The 21,534-nt window shown below is 39.4% G+C and overlaps 1 protein-coding gene across 3 annotated transcripts; it reads left to right on the top strand.

Annotated features, from left to right (window-relative positions):
* Positions 1-472: 472 nt before the first annotated feature.
* LOC105672744 (phospholipid-transporting ATPase VD) lies at positions 473-21,340 on the top strand. 3 transcript variants are annotated; one of them, XM_067353225.1, is made up of 18 exons: positions 473-620; positions 774-955; positions 6,172-6,834; positions 7,383-7,562; positions 7,645-7,905; positions 14,359-14,634; positions 14,884-15,052; positions 15,154-15,507; positions 15,820-16,115; positions 16,316-16,477; positions 16,545-16,818; positions 16,900-17,332; positions 17,624-18,015; positions 18,299-18,586; positions 18,744-18,995; positions 19,073-19,177; positions 19,245-19,432; positions 19,748-21,340. In XM_067353225.1, the coding sequence occupies exons 3-18, from the start codon at positions 6,182-6,184 to the stop codon at positions 20,079-20,081; spliced, it is 4,617 nt and encodes a 1,538-aa protein (XP_067209326.1). In that variant the 5' UTR covers positions 473-620; positions 774-955; positions 6,172-6,181; the 3' UTR covers positions 20,082-21,340. The 3 variants fall into 3 exon arrangements, with proteins under 3 accessions (XP_067209326.1, XP_067209331.1, XP_067209321.1); XM_067353230.1 differs by having other exon boundaries at positions 473-955; positions 19,748-19,921; positions 20,030-21,340; XM_067353220.1 differs by having other exon boundaries at positions 473-955.
* The last annotated feature ends 194 nt before the right edge of the window (positions 21,341-21,534 follow it).

Genomic DNA, 21,534 nt, shown 5'->3' with positions numbered 1-21,534 from the left:
GCATTGCAAAGCGGCTTGAAGAGATTGCGAAATTTGAATCGTATGCAAAAAATAATCAATTACTCTCTGATGGCCAACAATTAATTCTTGTTGTTTTGTTTTTTGTTTCGAATCTGATTTTTAATAAAAATGCAATTGTAAACATATGAGCAGCAAGAAAAATAAATAATAGGCTTTGAAGAGAAATTAATTAGAAAGACAATGCTATGTTAAATTTTCGAAATCTACATTTATTATTAGTCTGTTAAGTAAACTGTTTTAATATAACAAGAACTGTATGAATTAACAGCGCTAACCAATTAGATTGCAAATTAACTGTCGTTTGTTGCAAATACGCTTTGAGTTTTATAGTAACATTTCGCGTACGTAGGTTTTACTGCACGTAGGACTTTTTTGTCTTTTTTATTACTCACTCTGCTTACATGCGATACCAGATGGCGCCAATTTCAGAAACGCGTCGACCGCGGCGTGCTGATCAGCTTCAATTGTCAGTACGTGTACGGCGATAAGCAGATGCGGTTGTGTGTTGTCGGCCGTTATACACATCGATGTAACGTCTGGCAGCGCGCTTATCAGCCGCAGTGGATCGCACGCGATAACACTTTCGCGAAAATGTAAAGGTGAGTTGATCATTCCGAAGCGATATTTAAGAGTGGCTAAAGAAAAATAAACGGTGCTACTTTCGCAACACGACGACGCCGTGTATCTGATGTGTTCATTCGTGATTCTACGGAGAGGAAAGTGCGAGACCGTCGGGTCAATTTTTCCAACAGGTATCATCCGCTCGCATTCGTGATCCATCATCGTCATCGACTCCGAATTTTCTCAGTCGGGATCCGTTGATTTTCCCGACGCGCAAGAAAAATGTGAACTAAACGCTTCGCAACGACGAATTCGGGAGACGCCATCCGTTTTCAACGAGGCCACGTGGACCGCGTAGGGAGCCAGGAAAAATGTGAGTTTCCTCTTCTTTCTTTTTTTCTCCTTAACTCTTCCGCGTTGCGCGCCGACCGCTAGCGCAAGCGCGCGTCAACTTTTTCCTCGTCCTCTCTTCGCAGCTACGTCTTTCTCGGGAAAGTCAGCTGCACGATGAAATCACCGATTTTCAACGATCCTCCCACGAGCAATCGCACGATTTTGCAACGCGAAGAGTCGAAGGAAAACTGCACTTTAGTGTGCATAATAATTTTGATACAGATTTTTAAAAAATCAAATCGACGAACTTTCATCGACAAAAAGATAATGTAGAAAAAAGTGAAAGGTTCAGTGAGATTTACACGATAGACTTGATTAATAATTGTATTTTGTAATAGGAAGTAAGAATACGGAAGACTCGTAACTTAAAGCAAATACATCGGTTAGATCTGGTGTTTTAAAAATTTAATTTGATTTAAATGTATTCGCGCAAAATTATGCGAAGGGTACATAGAGATAGATTTTAATCAGATGACACGATTAAAAAGAAAACAGGCCGGAAAGCTTACAGTTTGCAACGTTGTAACCTAACGGTTAATTCGCCTGAATGCAACTGCGTAAAATTACCTTCCGACTGTTAGCAAGAAGACATTCTTTCCCGTAAATTGACTTGACGAGTGGTTGGGGTAATGCCATGTTTGTGTCAGCTGTGTTCATTTTTTGCTATTTTTTGGGACATGCTATGTAACATATAATGCTAGAATAATTTAATAAAAAAATATAATTATCTAACATATAAAATCTACCATGCAATAAAAACCACAAATCTGGCAAAAAAGGCATGAATGTAACATTATACGAAATATGATACAGTGATTGTTCTTCATTTTCGTACACTGGAAAATGCCGTCTTATTTTTGAATTTCTCATTTTGCTTCGTAGAAATTTATTCCCCAAGAGACGTTCCGTCGATTTATTTCGCTGACAGGACGAAATAATATACATACGAGTAATATTACATAGTTTCGGCCGAAAAGATCGATCGTATACTCCAGTGGGATTTCCAGTACTTTTGAAAACGTCAGTTTAGTCATAATTTACACATATTGCGTTTACGTGTTTCGAAGATTTGCCTACATTTGCGTTAACGCGCTTATCGCATTCGCTCGCTATCAGTGAAATGATTGAAGCGAATGTCGAAGAAAATCGTGATATCACCTGAGCCATATTGGGTATTAATGCTCGTTTGTAGTTTTCCATAGTTAATTTTAGCAAAATTTGTATATAGCGATAAAAAATGTCAGAACGTTAGAATTATAAATAGCCGCGTTAAAACTCTTTTAGTACGCATTACTCTTCTCGTGTCGTGTTTCAAATATTATATAATTTATCGGACAATTTGCGGCAGCGATATTTGTCCATTCGCTTCAAAGTGTAACGCAATTTTAGCGAAACACATTATCCTCGCGCACGAGAGACGGTTTAAGGGTCCCATCTGGTTTCCGTTATGTTTTCTACAAGACAGAGATTCTGTTACAACCCGTTGCGTTTATTTCGGCTCCTATCTCAAACATCACTCTTGCGTTAACTGAAGAAAGAATGAATAAATCTCCCCGTATTATCAATTCAAATACCGCGATAACGAAATCGCAAAAGTAATACGTATATTCGCAGAAAAATAAGCAAATAACCGAGAGATATTTTATCATATTTTGGAACGGTATTTTTTCCTGCTCTCATTAAAATTTGAAGGAATTTTTTGAAAAGCATTTTTTTTCGGAAAAATTAAGATGTAGATGTCTTTTAAAAAAAGCTCTGTCGATTATTAATTATTAGTAATTCTTCTAAAATACTCTGGATTATAAAAAAAAGTCTCGAAAAAATTTAAACACCGAAGAATTTTGATCGATGCGCGAATGTACCGACAATGACGTATGTTTGCAATGATGGGCGCTTCTTTGACGGTATGATTCAGAAAGTAATCTGGGATAATCCAGAAGAGGAGCGCCTCGATAATCAACAGGAGTCGTCAACGGGGTAATATCGCAATTTTCCTTAGCAACCGCTCTAATCGTCCTAATGATGCGATAAGCGTGTTAAAGAAAACGCTCGCGGGTAAACCAGTGACCCAATTTAGCCGCTCGATTTTTTCTACCCTTGGTACTTGGTTCGTTTACATTCGACCGATAGCAATTCGCGCGCGCGAAGAGAAGGGCGCCCGCACCATCGATCGTCGCACACCGGAATCTCGTCCATCGTCCAACACACGCACACGCGATCAGGCGCTTATTAACGCGTGCATAACATGTATGCTCGGCACAACAACAAACCGCGACATGCATTCTGTCCCGCGCCACTTCAGAAGCGAATTAGGCCGATATTGCACACGCAAATCAAACTTTCAATAAAAATGATCAAAGCAATAAAAATTTGAACATCGTTGAAGCGAAACAATAAAAATCGCAGTTTTTTTCCTCTCTTTCTCTTAAAATGCGTTTAGCTCTGCAAAGTTTTATGTATTTTGTTTTTTTATCTAGAAACATTTTCAATTTTTAATTATTGTATTGCGAAGAGAAGTGCCTGTTTGTAAAAATAGATATTTTTATATTTACATTGAATTTTTATATCAAGCTGTTTTCTTTGTTAAAAAAAACAAACAATATTATTTGCTTGGAAGATAGATGATCAGGATAAAGATCGGTGACTAGTAGAAAACCGTCCAAGAATGTAGCAAACAATGTCTCAATGTTAACAGAGCCAGCTCGATATTTTTGCACATTTAGAAGTTCATCAATCGCATTAATGTAACGCTATTCTTGTACTACTCTGTATTGTCCAATACCGGAGCGGAAATCGAGATTCTTAACGTGAAGAAATCAGAAAGAAAGATCTTTGTGTGAAAACCATACGATCGCTTATCGGAATTATCGGTTAACATATCAAAAGAAAAGTATGCTCGATATCAAAGCGTAGACGAACGATAAACGACTTTCGGTCTTTGGCAATACCTTTTTTTATGTACAGAGTGTCTCCGATTGACTTTATTTCCTTTTAGTAATATTATACGCAAACACTTTGGATTTATCTCTAAGGGAACGTTGCTCCGAGCATTTTGTAGAACGCTCTAAGATATTGCACGTTGAATTAGAGTTTTTCCACTCATATTTTTTTAAAAGATATATCGTTACAATTATCTACATAGGATATCCACTTAAAAGTGTGATTACCTAAAAAAACGTACTCCATATATGTATGTATGTATCGGGCTTTCAATGATTTGTTATATCAAAAGTGGTCATATTCTTCTTTATTCGATAAGAGCACTTATTTTCGATAACAGAATTATGCGTAACTATGACGCAAGCGGAGAAACGGTAAAATCCAGATTGTATGTTTCATCTTTAGCTTTTAAATTTCTATCGAATTTAAATTTCCTAAAATCGAATAATAATTTCTAAAACGTGTTTTGCTTATCTTCGATTATCGCGCAAAGCTAATGAAGTGGAAATGTTCTCATGGAATTGCCAATTAACTGGAAATTAATCAAATATTAGCGTATTAATAAATCAGACGGGGTTCGATGAAAGAGAAATGTAATCTATAACGAATAGATTGTGAAGGAATCATAACGTCTGTTCGATAACCCAAATTAAATAATTATTAACGCAGGTTCGGATAGCACATATGTGAAATGTGACATCTGATTGTGATATATATGAAAATAATGCAAAAAGTGAAATGTTTTAAAATACATATTGTAGTGTGTCAATATTTTCCAAGTTTATTTTTAACGAAACGGTTATTGATGTTTAAACTCGATAAAAAGATAAATGATTCAAATAAAGAATAATTTTAGTATGATATCAAATCTGATCTTTAACAAGAAATATCGTTTAAAAATATCGTTAAAAATATTCGACATAATGGAAATAATACCTCTGTTGTCAATTCACCGAAATATATAGAGGATATGTAAAAGATAAATTAATATAAATTTATTATGCACAAAAATATTTAAGAAATATGAATTGATTGATTTCGAGACATTATATTTAATTAATCTAAGTGTTAATATTGTAATGTAAAGCAATATTTTGTGCGGATTTTACGCGAGTAATCGAACGAAAATTGCATCGGTTTAAGTTTGCGATTTTGTTTGTCTTTTCTGTTTGCAAAGAATACGCGGTGATGCACGTACGATTGTTATTCCGGATACGTATAAACGGAAATGATTCGCGAATAAGCAAACGTTTGTCGTGGTGAAAAATACGAACGAGCGAATTTTGAAACACTTGCGCACAAAGAATGAGTGGGCAACATATTATTGGAACAAGAAAGGGTGCGGAGACATATTATCTTTCTAGTGCGATCGAAGAAGATTGAAGACCTACTATCTTGTCTATTTCAGAAATTCCAATTGCGATAAAACTTTAGCCGTAACTGCGGCTAAAAGTATGGCGGAACATTCGCGGTGTAAATTGCAGTTGATCACTTATGATAATGTCTAAAATGTGTAAATCTATTGTTGCTTAACAATATCAAAGAAGTGCCGTCGTTTATCAGTAAAAGTTCAACAGCAGAATCCGAAAATCATGTTCAAAATTCTAAAATATTAAAAAATTGAAATTTAATTCTCAAAAATATCTTACTTCAGTGTCGTCTTTAAAAAAATTTGATAAATTTTAACATGTTAATTTCGAAATATTATAGTTTTTCTGCAAAATTTACATAAGCTGCAAAACAAAAGCTAAAGCAAAGTTGCGATGTAATTGCGGTGCAAAATAATAAAACATTATGTGAAAAATCCTTTATTAAATCTTCATTAATAATTATAAACAAAATAATCGTCAAATCTTGAGAGAATGAACTGATTTTTGTTATATCTATTTATCAACGATCATCAAAATATGTATATCAATGCTTACTAATGCCTAATTATTTCAGAATCTTGTAAATGTCTATTAATGCCCAAGCAAATTTCATTTTTAAATTTTCATTAATTTTTGCACTCTACTTTAGCCCAAAATATGTCTAACAAGTATTTGATAAAAAAGAATGTAAAAAAAGGAAAAAATTTTTCATTTTTTTTGTCGGGAATCAATGTGTTGTGAACCTTTTTACTACTATAAATTACTAAGTACATATTTCACTTTTCCCAATTTGTATTACATCAAAATGCCCTTAGCTGTTTATCTCTCATTCTTTACTTTGCACTTATCGGTCACGAAGCCTCCTCCATGTCGCGTTTGTGTGCAGATGTGCCAGCATGTCCGAGGACGACGCGCAGGAAGCAGCCAGAGAGGAGATCGAGAGACAAGGGTCTCTTTACGTGTTCCCGGGTACCGGTCGCCCCAGCTGCGCGACGTCAACGTCGTCATCGTCGACGTCGACGTCGACGGCACCTCTTCAACCACCCCCATTAATCCTTTACGGTGGTTCAACCGCGACAAGCAACGCGGCGATGACGACTGGCACGACGGCAAACACGGCGTTGACGACTACATCCGCGAAGATCAGCAACGGCGACGAAGACGAGGACGCTGTAGAAGAGGTCACCTCGCCAGCGAGGAGAAAATCCGTACTGAGGACGCATACCAGATCGGCGAGCCATGGCGGTATCCTGGCGGATTGTACGGCCGGGTCGCAGACCTATGGGTCCTTCCTGGGCCCGCTGACGACGGTGGGAAGCGCGTCGGCCGCGGGTCGACCGTCAGCGCTCAAGAAGTCGGGTCACCAGAGAGCCTTCAGCCAGGGTCAAGTGGCGGACGTGACGCAAGGCCAGTCAGCCGTAACGGGACACCATCGCGTCGGCTCCAGAACGGACTTCATCCTGCCACCGGGCCACAGGGAAGACGGCAGCAGGCCACCGACTGCCGGCAGGATGCCTTCCTTTCGCGGTCATTCCCGTCAGGCGTCCAGGTATGAAACAAAAAAATGCAGGAAAATGTTAATAATAATAAAGAAATTTGAGAAACTGAAGCAAAATGGAGATAAAATCGATTTATTCGATGGATGATTAAATAGTAATGTAAATAAAATATTAATAATTAATGTAAAACCCATTACATATCATTACCCTTTGAACAGAATTCTTTATAAATTTATATTTTTAATTTTGTGTAATGTAAAAATCTTTAAATCAGGCACGCGAAATTAATAATAGAATTTTGTCATAAATTATAGGTCGTCCTTCACTCTTAATGATTATCGATAAAATTGTTAAACTAATTAAATTTAATTAATCTGTTAAAATTATCAATCAATTATCTATTGCGAACCCTGACTTACACAACTTACATACTTTTATATTTTTCTACTTATAGGTATACTTTTCACCGAAATTGCTGATCTAATAAACGCGAATTTGTATAAATTTATATGAAATTCGAATTTGAATATTTCATACATTCATACATTCATTCGCGAAAAGTAAAGCGTTCAATTTCGAACGTTACGATTATTCGCAGATCGGAGTCTATCTATACGATAAGACGTAGCGTCGCGCCTCCCTGGTGGAGGAGACTATGGGCTCACTGTTTCGGTCCGCTGCCGGAGGAGCCCCGTCTCAGGACAATAGTGCCGAATCATTTGGTTCCTCCGAAAACTCCGAAGAGCCAGCATCCCAACGGGGATCGGGCGGACAACAGGTGAGAGCGCGTAGCGGAAACGACCTGTATGCGAAGGTGAATTCGCACGATCGATCGTTTCTCACGATGTACGTTTCTTCAGGGTACGCACAACAAAGTACACGGCGTTGACCTTCCTACCTCGCAACCTGCTCGAGCAGTTCCACCGCGTGGCCAATTTGTATTTCATCTTCATCGTGCTGCTTAATTGGGTGCCAGCGATAAACGCTTTCGGCAAGGAGGTTGCTATGATACCGGTGATGTTCGTTCTCGGCGTCACGGCGCTTAAGGACTTCTTCGAAGATCGCCGTCGTCTCGCCAGTGACCGGCGTGTGAACAACTCCACCTGTCGCGTCTACGTTAGGTGAGTCGACAAGCGAGTGCGGCATTGTGGCTGTCACGATGAAATACGCTATAGCGTACGGATCTAACAAAAGTATGATTTCCTCTCCCCTCGCCCGACTTTCGCGCAAAACCTGTATGTAATTCGACGTTTACGGCTATCGTAAAAAAGAGTTAATATAACGTTACGCGTCTTCGAGTTCAGTAAAAGTGACATTAGCGGGCTTCGATCGGGCGCGATAAAACGCATAGGATAGGATGTCCATTATTGCGGGGAAGCGTGATAAAGAGATTCAGATAATGGCCGTGAAATATATATAACGAAAGAAATATATGATTATTATGTGTAATTTTTAAATCAATTTTTCAAATGCTTAAATATATCTCTCTCTAGTGGATAGAATTTTCATGTTCAGCAAATATTACATATTTATATGCTTTCGATCTCGTAATATTGTTTTCTGAGCAGTATATAAATTGCACTTTTTTATTTTAAAAAATGCCCACGTTTTTGCCGAGCATTATTTAATAGTATATAAAAAAAAATTAACATTAGTATCGAAAATGATTAAGCGCGATTGAAACATAAAATCAATTTTTATGTGAAAACTAAGAACTGAGTCATCGAGTCCTCCGTCTTGTTTTTGCACGATTACAAATAATTCTCAATGTGAAATCTAAAAAAATAACATAATAATAATAATTGAATTTGAGAGCTTTAATTTTATCTTTAATAGATGACGAGTTATTATTTCTAGATTTGATATATGTGAGAAGAGATTCGCGTATGAACGAATTGACGTTTAATTTTTCAACCGGCGTCGGCCTTGCTCGCTTATCCTTGTTCCGGCACCGCGTTTCAGTTAGAATCCTTGCAACGGAATCCGATAGATCGATTCCAATAAGACCGACAATTCCAGATATGTGGGTCATGTACACGCGAATGCGCGCGAGTACGGAGCGAGCAGTCCGCATGCATGCGGTCGAACATGGAGAAGAAAGTGTCCCCCGCACACCATTCTTTATCCGGGCGAATATTCCACGTCATACGCAACGCGCGACGCGCAATATTGCGTTCTAATTCGTTCGACATTGCGTCGACGTTGTTTTCGTTTAACGTCAACCCTAATTGATGCAGTTGCAACGAGTTGCAGACTAGCCGCGACAAGATCGCCATCGATGCAAACAGCGGGACGACAATTAGATAACGTATCGTTGTTGCGTTTAATGTGCGGTTCGAACATGTGTGTTTATTTCGCCGCTTATGCATCCGAAATGGCCAGCGATGCGATAGCATTACAAAGGGAAGGTTGTTGTACACGCGATCGAACCAGATAGAATTCGTCGTGGACGATACGCTTGCGCTGATCAAAGCGTATATACACGTGCCACGTGGTTGCTTATAGCACGAGGGTAGCTGATCTATAGTAAAACCAAGGGGAACGAACTTCGAAATGTTTCGTGACTTGGAACTATTTTAGAGATACTAAATAAATCTGTTAATGTTGAATTAAATGCCATTTTACTTGGCTCAAAAACTAATTTTTATAAAATTTACTTTTTTTTTTAATTCGTAAAAGGAGCTTTTTTGCAGTAAAGCTTACATTCTGCATCTGCATTTCTCACGAAATGGCGGAGAACGTTGGAAGATTTAGAAATTTATTCTAAAAACGTGTACCAATGCAGACAATAAAGAAAAAATTGAGTCTGAAAAATTGAAAGAAAATACAAGTAATCGATAAGTAATATTTTGTAACTTGAAAAAACTCATCTGCGCAACTGATGAATTCCGTCTCACGTATAATTACAATTATATCCAGTTGCCACATCAATCTGACTTAATCATTCGCTCGCCGCTTCGATCGTTCACGCAAACGTGGGCAGTTTTGATGAAACGCAGCGATCGTCACGAATCTTCGTTCATAATGCAATGTAATCGGAAAGTTGATCGATGACCTAGCAATTCCGATACAATATCTCCCCACAACGAAGATTTCGTCGGGCGACCTTGCCCTTCGGTATGTCCCTTCGTGTCGTACACGTCGATTCCCTTTCAATTTTAATTCGCGTTCCCAATCACGCTCGTGATTCCATCAAGATTGTTCTAGTGTTTGTACAGCAGTTCTGATTTTAGTTCGCGATTTTGAAATATCATTGCGATTATGATAAAAATATTATGTTATCGTGCAATGATAAAATATCTATACATTTAGCACACAAGAAAGCATTCTACTACTCGGCGCAAGATTCTATCGCGTTTCTTGATAGAAATCTTAGCGAAGAATGCGATAATTTATTGACAATAGGAAATTTCAAGAGATACATATCACGTTGCGTCACATCGAAATCTTTCATGTAGGATATATCGCGATGCGTTTCGAGGTAATCGACATAACAGGATCTTCAACGTGCCGCAGGCACGACGCACTGTCGACCGATGTATTCGCGTGCTCCTTATCGAAAGGACGATCGATTCGAATTACATTGGCGACTGTCAACGACGGTGACTCCTCGAGTTGTGACTACGCGTGCAAGCTAATCGCACACGTCTATCGTTTTCCTAACGTAACGTTATCCGCATAATGGTGCAAACGATTCCGCTAACTCTCTCTCTCTCCCTCTTTCTCTTTTCTTCGTGCTCCTTCGGTCAGGTCGATTCTAATCCTTCTCGTGCGCCGAAGACCTTGACATTCGCATTTATTACCATTACCCCTTTTTATCTCGTCATTCGCGGCGCGAACTGTACAATCTATCGTCGATTCCGCTCGTTAAACTATCGCGACAGTTTTTCCATCCATAATTATGCGTTTTATCCGCGTCTCTCCAAGAATCCACCATGTTCAGTCGATCAACATTATGAAATATTCTTAAGTTGCGCAACAGATCGAATTAATTGGCATTCACGGATCGGAGAAAAATTTCACCGAAGTAATTGGTCAGCGATGCAACAAAATTACTCCGAAAAATTTCGTCAAGTTTATTTCAGTTTTACTAGCATTTATCGTAATTTAATTTTTTTTAAATTGACGATACGAAAGATTGGAATTTTTTAATTCATACTCTTTCTCGACGTTTCTTCAATTACCGATATAATTTTCTGCTACCCGCCAAGACTGGTTTGGAACTCTGTCAAAGTGGCGAGTTAAATAGCAGAAAAGTCACTCTAGCTATCAGAATAAATATTGGAAGTGTCACGTAAGTCGCTAATCATCGCACTCGCCTCATCTATTTGACACCGATTGCGCGAATCGTACAACTATTGACCTTCGTCGATGCTTTCGTCGTCGTGACGGCGATTGGGTATGCTGTAGCGTTGAAACTTTTCTTAAACCCGAAGCCGTAAGACCGCCCACTCAAAATGTCACTTTAGAGAAGCCTCCTTTTTCGATAAAATCGTTAAAACGCAAATACCTTTTGCGACATAAATAACTTTAGAGCATTGTTACAGCGACTATGTTCCTTCGGTTCCTTGTTAATATTCTCATATTACAATGCGAAGTGTTTTTGGAATAAAATCTGGGATAAATCCGGCCTACGAAGGCAGACAGACGTATCCAGCCTCCTTCTTTCTCTCGCGGAGCTTTCGGAGTGCTATTAAACCGGCGAATGACGTCATCGGTTACGTCATGTGGGAGAGTATCGCGATACGGGTGTAAATGTATATATGTGCATATCCTACCCATCGCTTCTCCGAAACGCGTTCGAGGCCCTGAAATATCGGTGAGCGGTCAGGAAATCCATATGTAGAGGTTGTGCCATCAGATATTCCGTGGGAAGCTCTTACTATAAATCATGCGAAGCAAACGATAATTGTAAACGTATGATTTTTTTAAAGTCATTTTTTTTGTTTGCTGTTGTACTTGACATAAAGCAATACGCAGGTTCCCAGAATTTTTTCTATCAAATTGGAATGGTTTTTCTCTGAATGAAAATCTTTATTTTGATTTTTACTTATTTTCACAGCTTTATCGATGATAAATCTTACTTTTTTATTTAACTTTAAATTTTATAAACTAAACTTGAAAATAGCATTTCAATAATATTCCAATCTACAAAAATTTTTGTAACAATATTCAAACGCAGATATAAAAAATTTGTGATGAGAGATGATGTCGGAATAAATTGAAATAATCAATCATCTTGTAATTACGAGAAGATAAACGATGTAAACTTCACAAGTGCCTTGTTGTTTTTTGTTCTAATATTTTTTCCAGTACTGTGGAATCACTTAAACATATTATCAAACAAATATCAATAGAATATCAAGGTATTAAGTCGATATTGTTAACCTCTTGTTTCAGTAATATTGTAAGAATTTCGTGAATTTTGATAAAAATGAATGCATATGATGAATAGCTACTGAAGTCAGCCTTGAATCGTTATCTTTTGCGGTTTTCTACTGCGGTTTGAAAATTATTATCCTGAAATTATTATGCGGTTAGCGATAACAAATACCGTTCTGATTAACAACGTTGCCTATCTGCATCGAATTACACGCGGTTAGGAAACAATGTGTTTGAAAGAAAGAAATTAATGTTCCGAAGTTATTGAACAGTAAATAATCATATTGATTAGCTCATTTTAATGCAACATCGGAGAGGGAAAGCGATTATGCTGTTTACATAAGCACAGCGCGCCGTGGATAAAATCTGCTATGTACTTTATTGATCAGCGTTTAGTGGCTACTTTTTGCGATATTGTGTGTTACTCCCACAGATAAACGAAGTCATTAGATTTCTAGCTCACCGTTTCATCTGTATCATACATGTGGCGATTATTATATCGGGCAGATGTTGCGTATGTAATTGCATAATTAGCTCGTGTATTCGCACCACGTGCATCGAATAGCCGCGTCACTCCCTTGCGGAGGCGACGATACGAATCTGTAGCAAAAAGACGTTGCTTAATCGCGACATTGATACACGATATGATACGCGATGTATGCGTCTATAATTTACAATATGTCACACTAAATGTGACAAAAAGGCGAGCGGTACAAAAGCGGTACGGACAAAAGAAGAACAGTGTCTCCTTCCTCCACATTGTTCGCAAAAGCGATAAAAGAGTTGCCATTTGCATCACTTAGTCTCGTCTATAAAATGTGACCTTGTAACAATATAACACTCTCTCGTTCCCGAAATGAACGAGTAAACAAGCTTCGGTTTGTGCCTCGTTCAAATGTCAAACGATATTGTTTGTCTTTTTCAAGCCACGAAGAACATGCCTAATGTTTGAAGGTTGTCTCTGATGATCATCCTCTCGTCTTAATTTCACTTCGATTAACGAGAGCGAACGTGATGCGTTCAAGGTCGCACAGCCTCGCCGCTCCGTGGCTTCAATTAAAGAAATATCGCCAATCGCTACATGAGATCATTTCATCATTGCCGGAGAGTATTCGCGAGAGATGAATTTATTTTCTGCACACTTGAATCAGCCATGCAAGGCCACGTTTGTGTCGGCCTGTCGCGCGATTTCGGCTTGGAGTACGGAGAGTAATAAGAAATTACGTCTTTCTCTCGCAACTCCACTTCGTTCCGTGTACAGTCGTTCTCGTGCATTAATTCTTGACTTAATTGTTGCCAGACGGAAAGTGTTGACTCAAGTACAACGTTACATTTCGTGGATTGTTCATGGATTTCGCGATATACTTAATATTGTAACGCTGAAGTTGCGAAATTATTAGTTAATTCGAAAAGAAAGCGGCGATTATGAAAGAAGAATTTCTCGTCAACTCGTTAATTTTTCATTAATCACACAAAGTAATTTTTCCATTTTGGCATGCGAATGACAATTGCTTATTGTCGCTTGCACATATCACGCTGTACAAACGAAACTCATTTCGGTCTTAACAGACATTTGCATTCTTTGCTACGCGAAGCCGTGTGCAATCTCCATTTTTGCGGTGACGACAGCAGGGTAGCCTTACGAGTTCTTTTATGCAACGCAAGGATTTGTCGATTGCCTTCGCCAGTCCATTAAGTTAAATTCCGTGCATAATTTCATCGTCTAATTTCGTTTGCATCATTTTTTCCTTTAATAAGATAATACATTAATAAGAAAATAATAATAATAATAATAAAGAAATAGTGAATAATACGAATAATGTATCAAAGTTATTCGATTTATTTATTCAATCAGAGCACATGAAAACATCGTGTGTAATAACTCCAGCTTGTTAAGTGAAACAGACTGCGCTTTATTAAAGCGCTTTATTAAAGAAATGTAAACCCCCTTACTCGCCGGGCTCACAATCAGATCTTTATTGCGAAGCTACGCCGTGAAATGCATTTACGTAATTGCGGGTTGTGATGAAATTAAGAAAACGTCGCGGATGGTATAATCCACTTATTGTTGCGAACTATAATTACGTTATCACATCATCGTTTTTCACGACTACCGCAATATAATCGCTCGGTAGAAGTGACGCGTGAGAATGCTACTCTCTTGACTGAGATTTCTTGTGCTCTTGTTGCAGCGAGGGCGACAGATACATGAAGGTAGCGTGGAAGGATGTCAAGGTGGGTGATCTGGTTCACCTCTCGAACAACGAACTGGTACCGGCTGATCTCCTGCTTCTACGAAGCAGCGATCCTCAGGGATTAGCTTATCTCGACACGTGCAACCTCGACGGTGAATCGAATCTGAAGCAACGCCAGGTAGTCAGGGGTTTTCTCGACCTGCAAGACACCTTTCAGCCTTCCAAGTTTCGATCGGTGGTCGAGGTCGATCAGCCAAGCACTAGGACGTACAGGTAAACGGCTCGACGACGATAATTTATCGCGTCCGGTGCATTGGAAATTCATGAATTATTTCTCGTCATTTTTATGAATTTTTAAAAAGCTAGGGACTTTTTTTGCATTTTTGTCTTCCGCGTTTTAATATAAAACTCTGATCCCATAATTCATCTGACAGGCGCTTATCGCAGCGTCATTCGTTATCGCGATAACGTTTAAATGGAATTAACCAGATTATGAGTAATAACCGCTGACGCATCTGTTAGGTTCCATGGTGCCGTGGTACATCCGAACGGCGGTAGGGTGCCGGTGTCCACGGAGAATCTTTTACTCAGGGAATGCGTTCTAAAAAACACCGATTTTGTCGAGGGTATAGTCGTATACGCCGGTCACGAGACCAAAGCACTGCTGAATAACGGCGGACCGAGATACAAGGTAATGCGCGGAGATCAATTAAAACTAATTGAAATTTAATCAGATTAAATAATGTGAGTCGAAAAATACTCCGCTCGAAATGTAACTTGATTTTATTTCAGCGTTCTCTTCTGGAGAAGCAAATGAACAGGGACGTAAAGTGGTGCGTGGTGATACTTGTGGTATTGTGCGTGATCGGTGCTTTCGGTTGCCGATTATGGTTGTCCGCGTACATGGGTCTGTCGTTCGTGCCATTTCTGCCGGTGATGCAAGAGCCGATCTATGAGAGCATACTGACCTTCCTAACTTTTGTCATAATATTCCAAGTGATGATACCGCTAAGTCTGTACGTGACGATTGAGATGGCTAAGGTGGGACAGGTGTACCACATCGGCCACGACCCGGCTCTCCACGACACGGAAAGCGGCCGTAAGGCCGAGTGCCGCGCGTTGAATATCACCGAGGAACTAGGCCAAGTAAGTAAATGGCAATTTATATTAAATGAATTTGTACGAGGACAATATTTTATGTGCGATCAATATTACAAAAATTCTGCTGTTTGTCGGGAGAAGAGATTAATAATGTGGAGAAATATTATATTATACTTTTACACGTGTGTATTTTTTTATATGATTTCCCCCTAACATTTTTTAAATACTTAATTGATAATCACTTTAATTACGCGATAGATATTTAAGTGTTATCCTTAATCATTTTTAATTTCCTCGTATTTTTGGGATATGAAAGTATCTAGATATTATACTTGGAATGTTCTAATTGAATTACAGGTACAGTATGTCTTTTCCGACAAGACCGGCACTCTCACAGAGAACAAAATGCTATTCAGAAGATGCGCGGTGGGCGGGCAGGATTATTCGCATACAGGCGACAACGAGAATTTACATCTGTGTTCGCGACTTAAGGAAGACCTGCTCATAGGTACATTCCGACATCGCCTACAGGAGTTTCTTATTGTCTTAGCCACGTGTAACACGGTTGTCGTAAATTCTCAACCGCATCACGATATTATGAACTCTAGCGGTGTCATCGAGGAGCCTCAAAAAAACGGAGCTGGTTCTGCGAGGTTTGTATTAGATTAAGAAAAAGAAAAAATAAATACAAGGAAAAATAGTAAACAAATTTTTTACCAACGTGTCTTTTGTAAAAAAAAATTAAATAAATTTTACTTTCGTATCAATAGAGAAATTATCCATCTATAATATTATTGTCATTTTAATAATTTTTTCTTCTTTTTGAAGATTTTAATACTAAAATATTTAACAGAGTAATAGAAACGGATGGAAATTCATTTCCGACCGCCAATTCGCCACCGGTACCGATGTCTCCGAACAACAGAGCTATTCACACTTTATCGCCGATATCACCTGTAATTAGCACGGCCAACACGTTCGACGACGCGCCGAAATTCCTGTTTAAAATGTCCAGGTTAGTATCGCACAGCGGCAGTGTGGTGTAAGACGTAGAGATATTTAATACAGCGATATATTTGCAGACCGAAATTGCTGCATGTATCGTCGATACCGAGCCTGAGCATCGGACTATTGGGACGTAAGCTTTCACCGGATGGACAAAAGAAACGCAGTCCGGACGGAAAAAACGGCGACGATTTGCTACAGAGTCCGGCGATCTACGAGGCGGAAAGCCCGGACGAGCTGGCACTGGTGCACGCGGCGCGCGCTTACGACATCAAGCTGGTGAAACGGACACCCCGTAGCGCGATCGTGTCCTTTCCGGACAAATCAATGCTCGCGTTCGAGATATTACACGTAGGTATATTTCAACGAGTCACTCGCGAGAACGTTAGCGGAATTCGGAATTTGTGTCACTTGTTCCGCGACCGCTTGCAGGTATTGCCGTTCGACTCGAACAGGAAGTGCATGTCGGTGCTGCTCAGGCATCCTCACACCGGCGAGATAGTGTTGTACAGCAAAGGCGCCGACACGACGATGCTGCCGGCCCTGTCGGCGAGCGACGAGAACGTCGTCGCTTCGCGCAGCATCCAACAGTACCTGCAGTCGTACGCGCGTCAAGGATTACGCACGCTGGTGATGGCGAGGAGAACGCTGACGCCGCAGGAGTACGAAGCGTGGCGGCAGAAGCACGACGAGGCGGAACTGGCGACCGAGAATCGTGAACGTCGCATACGCGACTCGTATGCGACATTGGAGTCGCACTTGACGCTACTCGGGGTAACTGGCATCGAGGATAAACTGCAGGCCGGCGTGCCTGAAACGATGGCCGCTCTGGTCGCCGCCGGGATCGTCGTGTGGGTTCTGACAGGTTTGTAGAGGATCGCGTCATTGCAGTAAGCCTAAGCGCAAACCGGTTTAACGTCGCATGTGTGCTATACTATTTTTACGATCATCGTAAAGAGATATGCGAGGCGGTTTGCATTGAATCGCAAATGATTTATACATAGCTCACTTTACACCTATACGTTATTACATAAACATCGTTACGTAAAACTATGGGAAAAAACTATAGAGACATAGAAGCCGTAATTAGTGCGCGTTAATGTCAAAGCGATTGTGCATTTTGTGTCATGTTACATGGTCACTTCTATCTTTTCAGGTGATAAGCCGGAGACCGCAGTGAACGTGGCTTACTCGGCGCGGCTCTTTTCACCGGCTATGCAGCTACTGCAGCTGCAGGCGCGATCGAAGTCCGTCGCTGAAACGCTCATACGCGGCTATCTGGAATCTGCGCGGAAGGAGAGTGTGAACGGCCATCCGCAGTCAGGCATGATGGGCGTCGCGGATCCCGCCGGCATGTACAATCGCGATTACGCCGAGAGGGACGCGCACAGGATCGGCAGTCCATGGCCGCGACAACGCGCGCTTGTCGTGGACGGTAAAACGTTAACTGTGATCCTGGATCCGCGATCAGGTTTGACGGGCCCCTTCCTCGAACTCACAAAAACATGTTCTAGCGTCTTGGCCTGTCGCGCCACGCCGTTGCAAAAGGCAAGTATAAAATTAAAATTAATTTAAATAAATTAATTTTGATGAATTGTTATGTAAAAAGCATGAAGGTAATATTGTGTAAAACTTTGTAAAATATGTTACAAAAGTGTCTAAACTATTAGAGCTACTAAATTGAATATTTTATTACGATATCGGTTAATTTAACGACAAGTCGACAAGATAATATATAATTTATAGCATAAAAAAGTGATGTCACTTCAACTCATCGTTAATCAAAAGAAATACTGTTAAAAAAAGTAATATAATTTACTGTGCATTGCAGGCATATATAGTCCGCATCGTTAAAAAGCAATTAGGAATGAGAACATTAGCAATCGGCGACGGCGCGAACGACGTCAGCATGATACAGACCGCCGACGTAGGCGTCGGTATCTCGGGACAAGAAGGCACGCAAGCCGTAATGGCGGCGGATTTCGCGATTTCCCGGTTTCCTATGCTCAGCCAGCTTCTACTTCTGCACGGACACTGGTGCTACGATCGTCTCGCCAGAATGATTTTGTATTTCTTTTACAAGAACGCTACCTTTGTCTTCCTCATATTCTGGTTCCAAGTAAGCATCGAAGAATGAAAAAAAAAATTATAAATTTAAAATAAAATATATGTAGATAAACGGAAAAAAAATGTTTTCCGCAAAATAGTTTTACATGGAAGATTTATGAATACTTGGATATTTGTGATGATGTACATTTTTTCTCTTTTTTTTGTAGCTGTACTGCGGCTTTTCCGGTACCGTAATGATAGATCAAATATATTTAATGCTATACAACTTGCTGTTCACCTCGCTGCCGCCCCTTGCTATGGGCATTTATGATCGAGTCGCCACACCTAACGTGCTACTTTCAGCGCCAGGATTATATACAAGGGGACGCTTGGGACTCGTTTATCAGTCACACTCCTTCTGGCTCACTATCATCGATGCACTTTATCAAAGTATTATCATTTTCTTTATTACCAAAGAGGTTAGTGCAAATTCGAGTAATTAGAATCCTAATCGTCGTGGTATACGATAAGATTGCGATATATTGCTTTTTATTAGGTTTATCACGATTCGATTATCGACATATGGGAATTCGGAACAACTATTATGACGGCGTGCATTGTCGTCATGCTGGTTCACGCTGCCATAGAAATTAAGTCTTGGGTAAGAAATAAAAATACATAAAGGAAAAGTAGAATTTTAGACATGCATCATAATTTGTCTCTTTCAGACTATAATTCATCTTGGTGCCATCTTGGGTTCCTTGGGCATATTCTTCGGATTTTGCCTATTTTACAATTACGTTTGCGTCAATTGCATGGGTCTGCCCGGATCTTACTGGATAATGGAAAAGGCCATTACTCATCTTACGTACTGGTTAACAGTGGTACTTGTGTCTGTCCTTGCGCTAATGCCTAGGTATACTCGTCTTACGTTTACCAAGACTGAATTTCCGCTAGATTTTCAACTATTTTGTATTTAATTTAAAATTAATTTTCTCGCTCTTCTCTTGTTTATTTCAAATTCTATAATTCTGTACAGTTCAATTTTAAAAGTAATATACGTTTCATCTTTTTGCGATTTGTATATTAAATACGCATTGACTTAAAATTTTCGTGCTATTTCTTGTCTGTTAATAATTTGCTATCGATTTCGGATTATCTCTAATTCAACCGAGAAGTAATTTCGACGAGTGTTATATTGAATGACACTTTTTTTTGTTAATGACCTCAGGCTTGTATATAAGGCGTTACGATCCACTATCGCACCAGAGGCTATGCAGGTCGTCTCGAGGCAGGTTGCCGCGAAAAGCGGTAGTCCAGTACGTCGGCAACGTATCAGTAATCAGAGAGGCGAAGTCAATTTTATCGCTGGATGGTCACGCTCTTCCCAACACGCTACCATCAGGTATGTTGTCCGTTACACTCATCGCTATCCAATTATGCTAAACAACGGTCATGAGTACCGTATTGTTCGCTCTTCCCTGTGTAATGTGTCATTAATTATTTATTGCAGGCCCGGCAGTTACACAAGCAAAAGCAACGCTCTCACGACTATCGTCGCGTGAGACGCGAAATATAATCAGATAAAGTGTGCCTATTTCACTAATCTAGAAACCCGACCAAAAAAAAAAAAAAAAAAAAAAAAAAATAGAAAAATCGCCGAAAAAAGAGAAACCGACTTTCCGCTGTGACAATCTTCTTTGAGAATTGGTGTTTCTTTACCGATTCAGAAAGGATCTTCTGAAAGTCGTTTGCACTGACAGTCTTGATTAATTATTCCTGTTCTTAGGTTGCATAGTTGTAGTTACAATAATGTTGACACGAAAGAAAGGAAAACTAATCATGACTGTGATGCAGCTGGGCATAAAAACTCACTATTGAACTTTACACTATAGATTATTAAGAAGCGTCGAAACTTCGTCACGTGCGAGATAATCGTGCGCGTCATCGTGCGCCCATCGCGGCGTGCTTGTTATCAAACGCGTGATAACGCTAACGTTTCATTGCCATTCTCGAGTTATGATTTCGGTTGATTTAAAATCGCGTGGCCTTAAATCTCAGATCGTTCGTTGCATTTAATGGCTGTGACTTCTAGGGACCAAGACTGTGTGTGCATAACTTAATCAGACAGATCGGATTCGAGTGCAAGTCTATGCTGCGCTATATCAAATATTTTATTTTTATTTTCTTTTTTCGACATAGAATTTCACTCGAACGTGCATACGTAACTTTTGATTGGATCGTATGGAAGATTAACTTCAGAGACGGACGCATATCGAGCGTTTTGTTTGTATACCTTTGAAGAATATGTGTACAAAGTTGTGAAGAGAATGCAAAGTATATATGTGTATATGTAGGTGTTCCGCGAGCGCAGTTCAATCGCTAATAGATTTTATTCAATCAGTTTATTTTCTAAATAAACTTTTTTAATCAAGTTAACGTAAAATATTACATAATTCGTAAAGTAAATAGCAGGAAGCAGGCGCGGACGTTTCAAGAAACCATGACTGCGCCGAGATTCACTATTTCCGGTCGATCTGCGATCGATGGAACGCCTGATAAATTATAATATGATGACGTTATATACGTGCTTTGTTATATTTATTGTTGTGTTATCAACTGTAATATCGGAGAAAATATTGTGAAATATATCAATTTAAAGCTTTTAATTTGGATAATTGATATAAATATATATATTGAATGTTATATCGATACCATGTTACACGTGCTATCTGATAGTATTTTGATAATGTGCGAATTATATATTGTGTGCGTTTACCGACGTAAGGAGAGTGTTGCGCTATTAAAAAACAAGTCAACTGTCCTCTGTTTGTATCTTGTTTCTGCTAATCCATCGCTTTCATCCATTTCTCCCTTTATGAACATCAGATCAGCAAATTCCACCACGCAACTAGTATTAACATCTAGTATACCCAATAGAATTCAATCAATAAGTTTTGCGAGCCAAGCCAAACCGAACCGAATAATGATTTTTGCGTGTGTACATATCGCTTTTGT

Source organism: Linepithema humile, chromosome 1 (assembly GCF_040581485.1).
Source record: "Linepithema humile isolate Giens D197 chromosome 1, Lhum_UNIL_v1.0, whole genome shotgun sequence".
NCBI classification, from domain to species: domain Eukaryota; kingdom Metazoa; phylum Arthropoda; class Insecta; order Hymenoptera; family Formicidae; genus Linepithema; species Linepithema humile.
The sequence above is the reverse complement of the archived record's forward strand: the minus strand, read 5'-3'. Positions and strand labels throughout refer to the sequence as shown.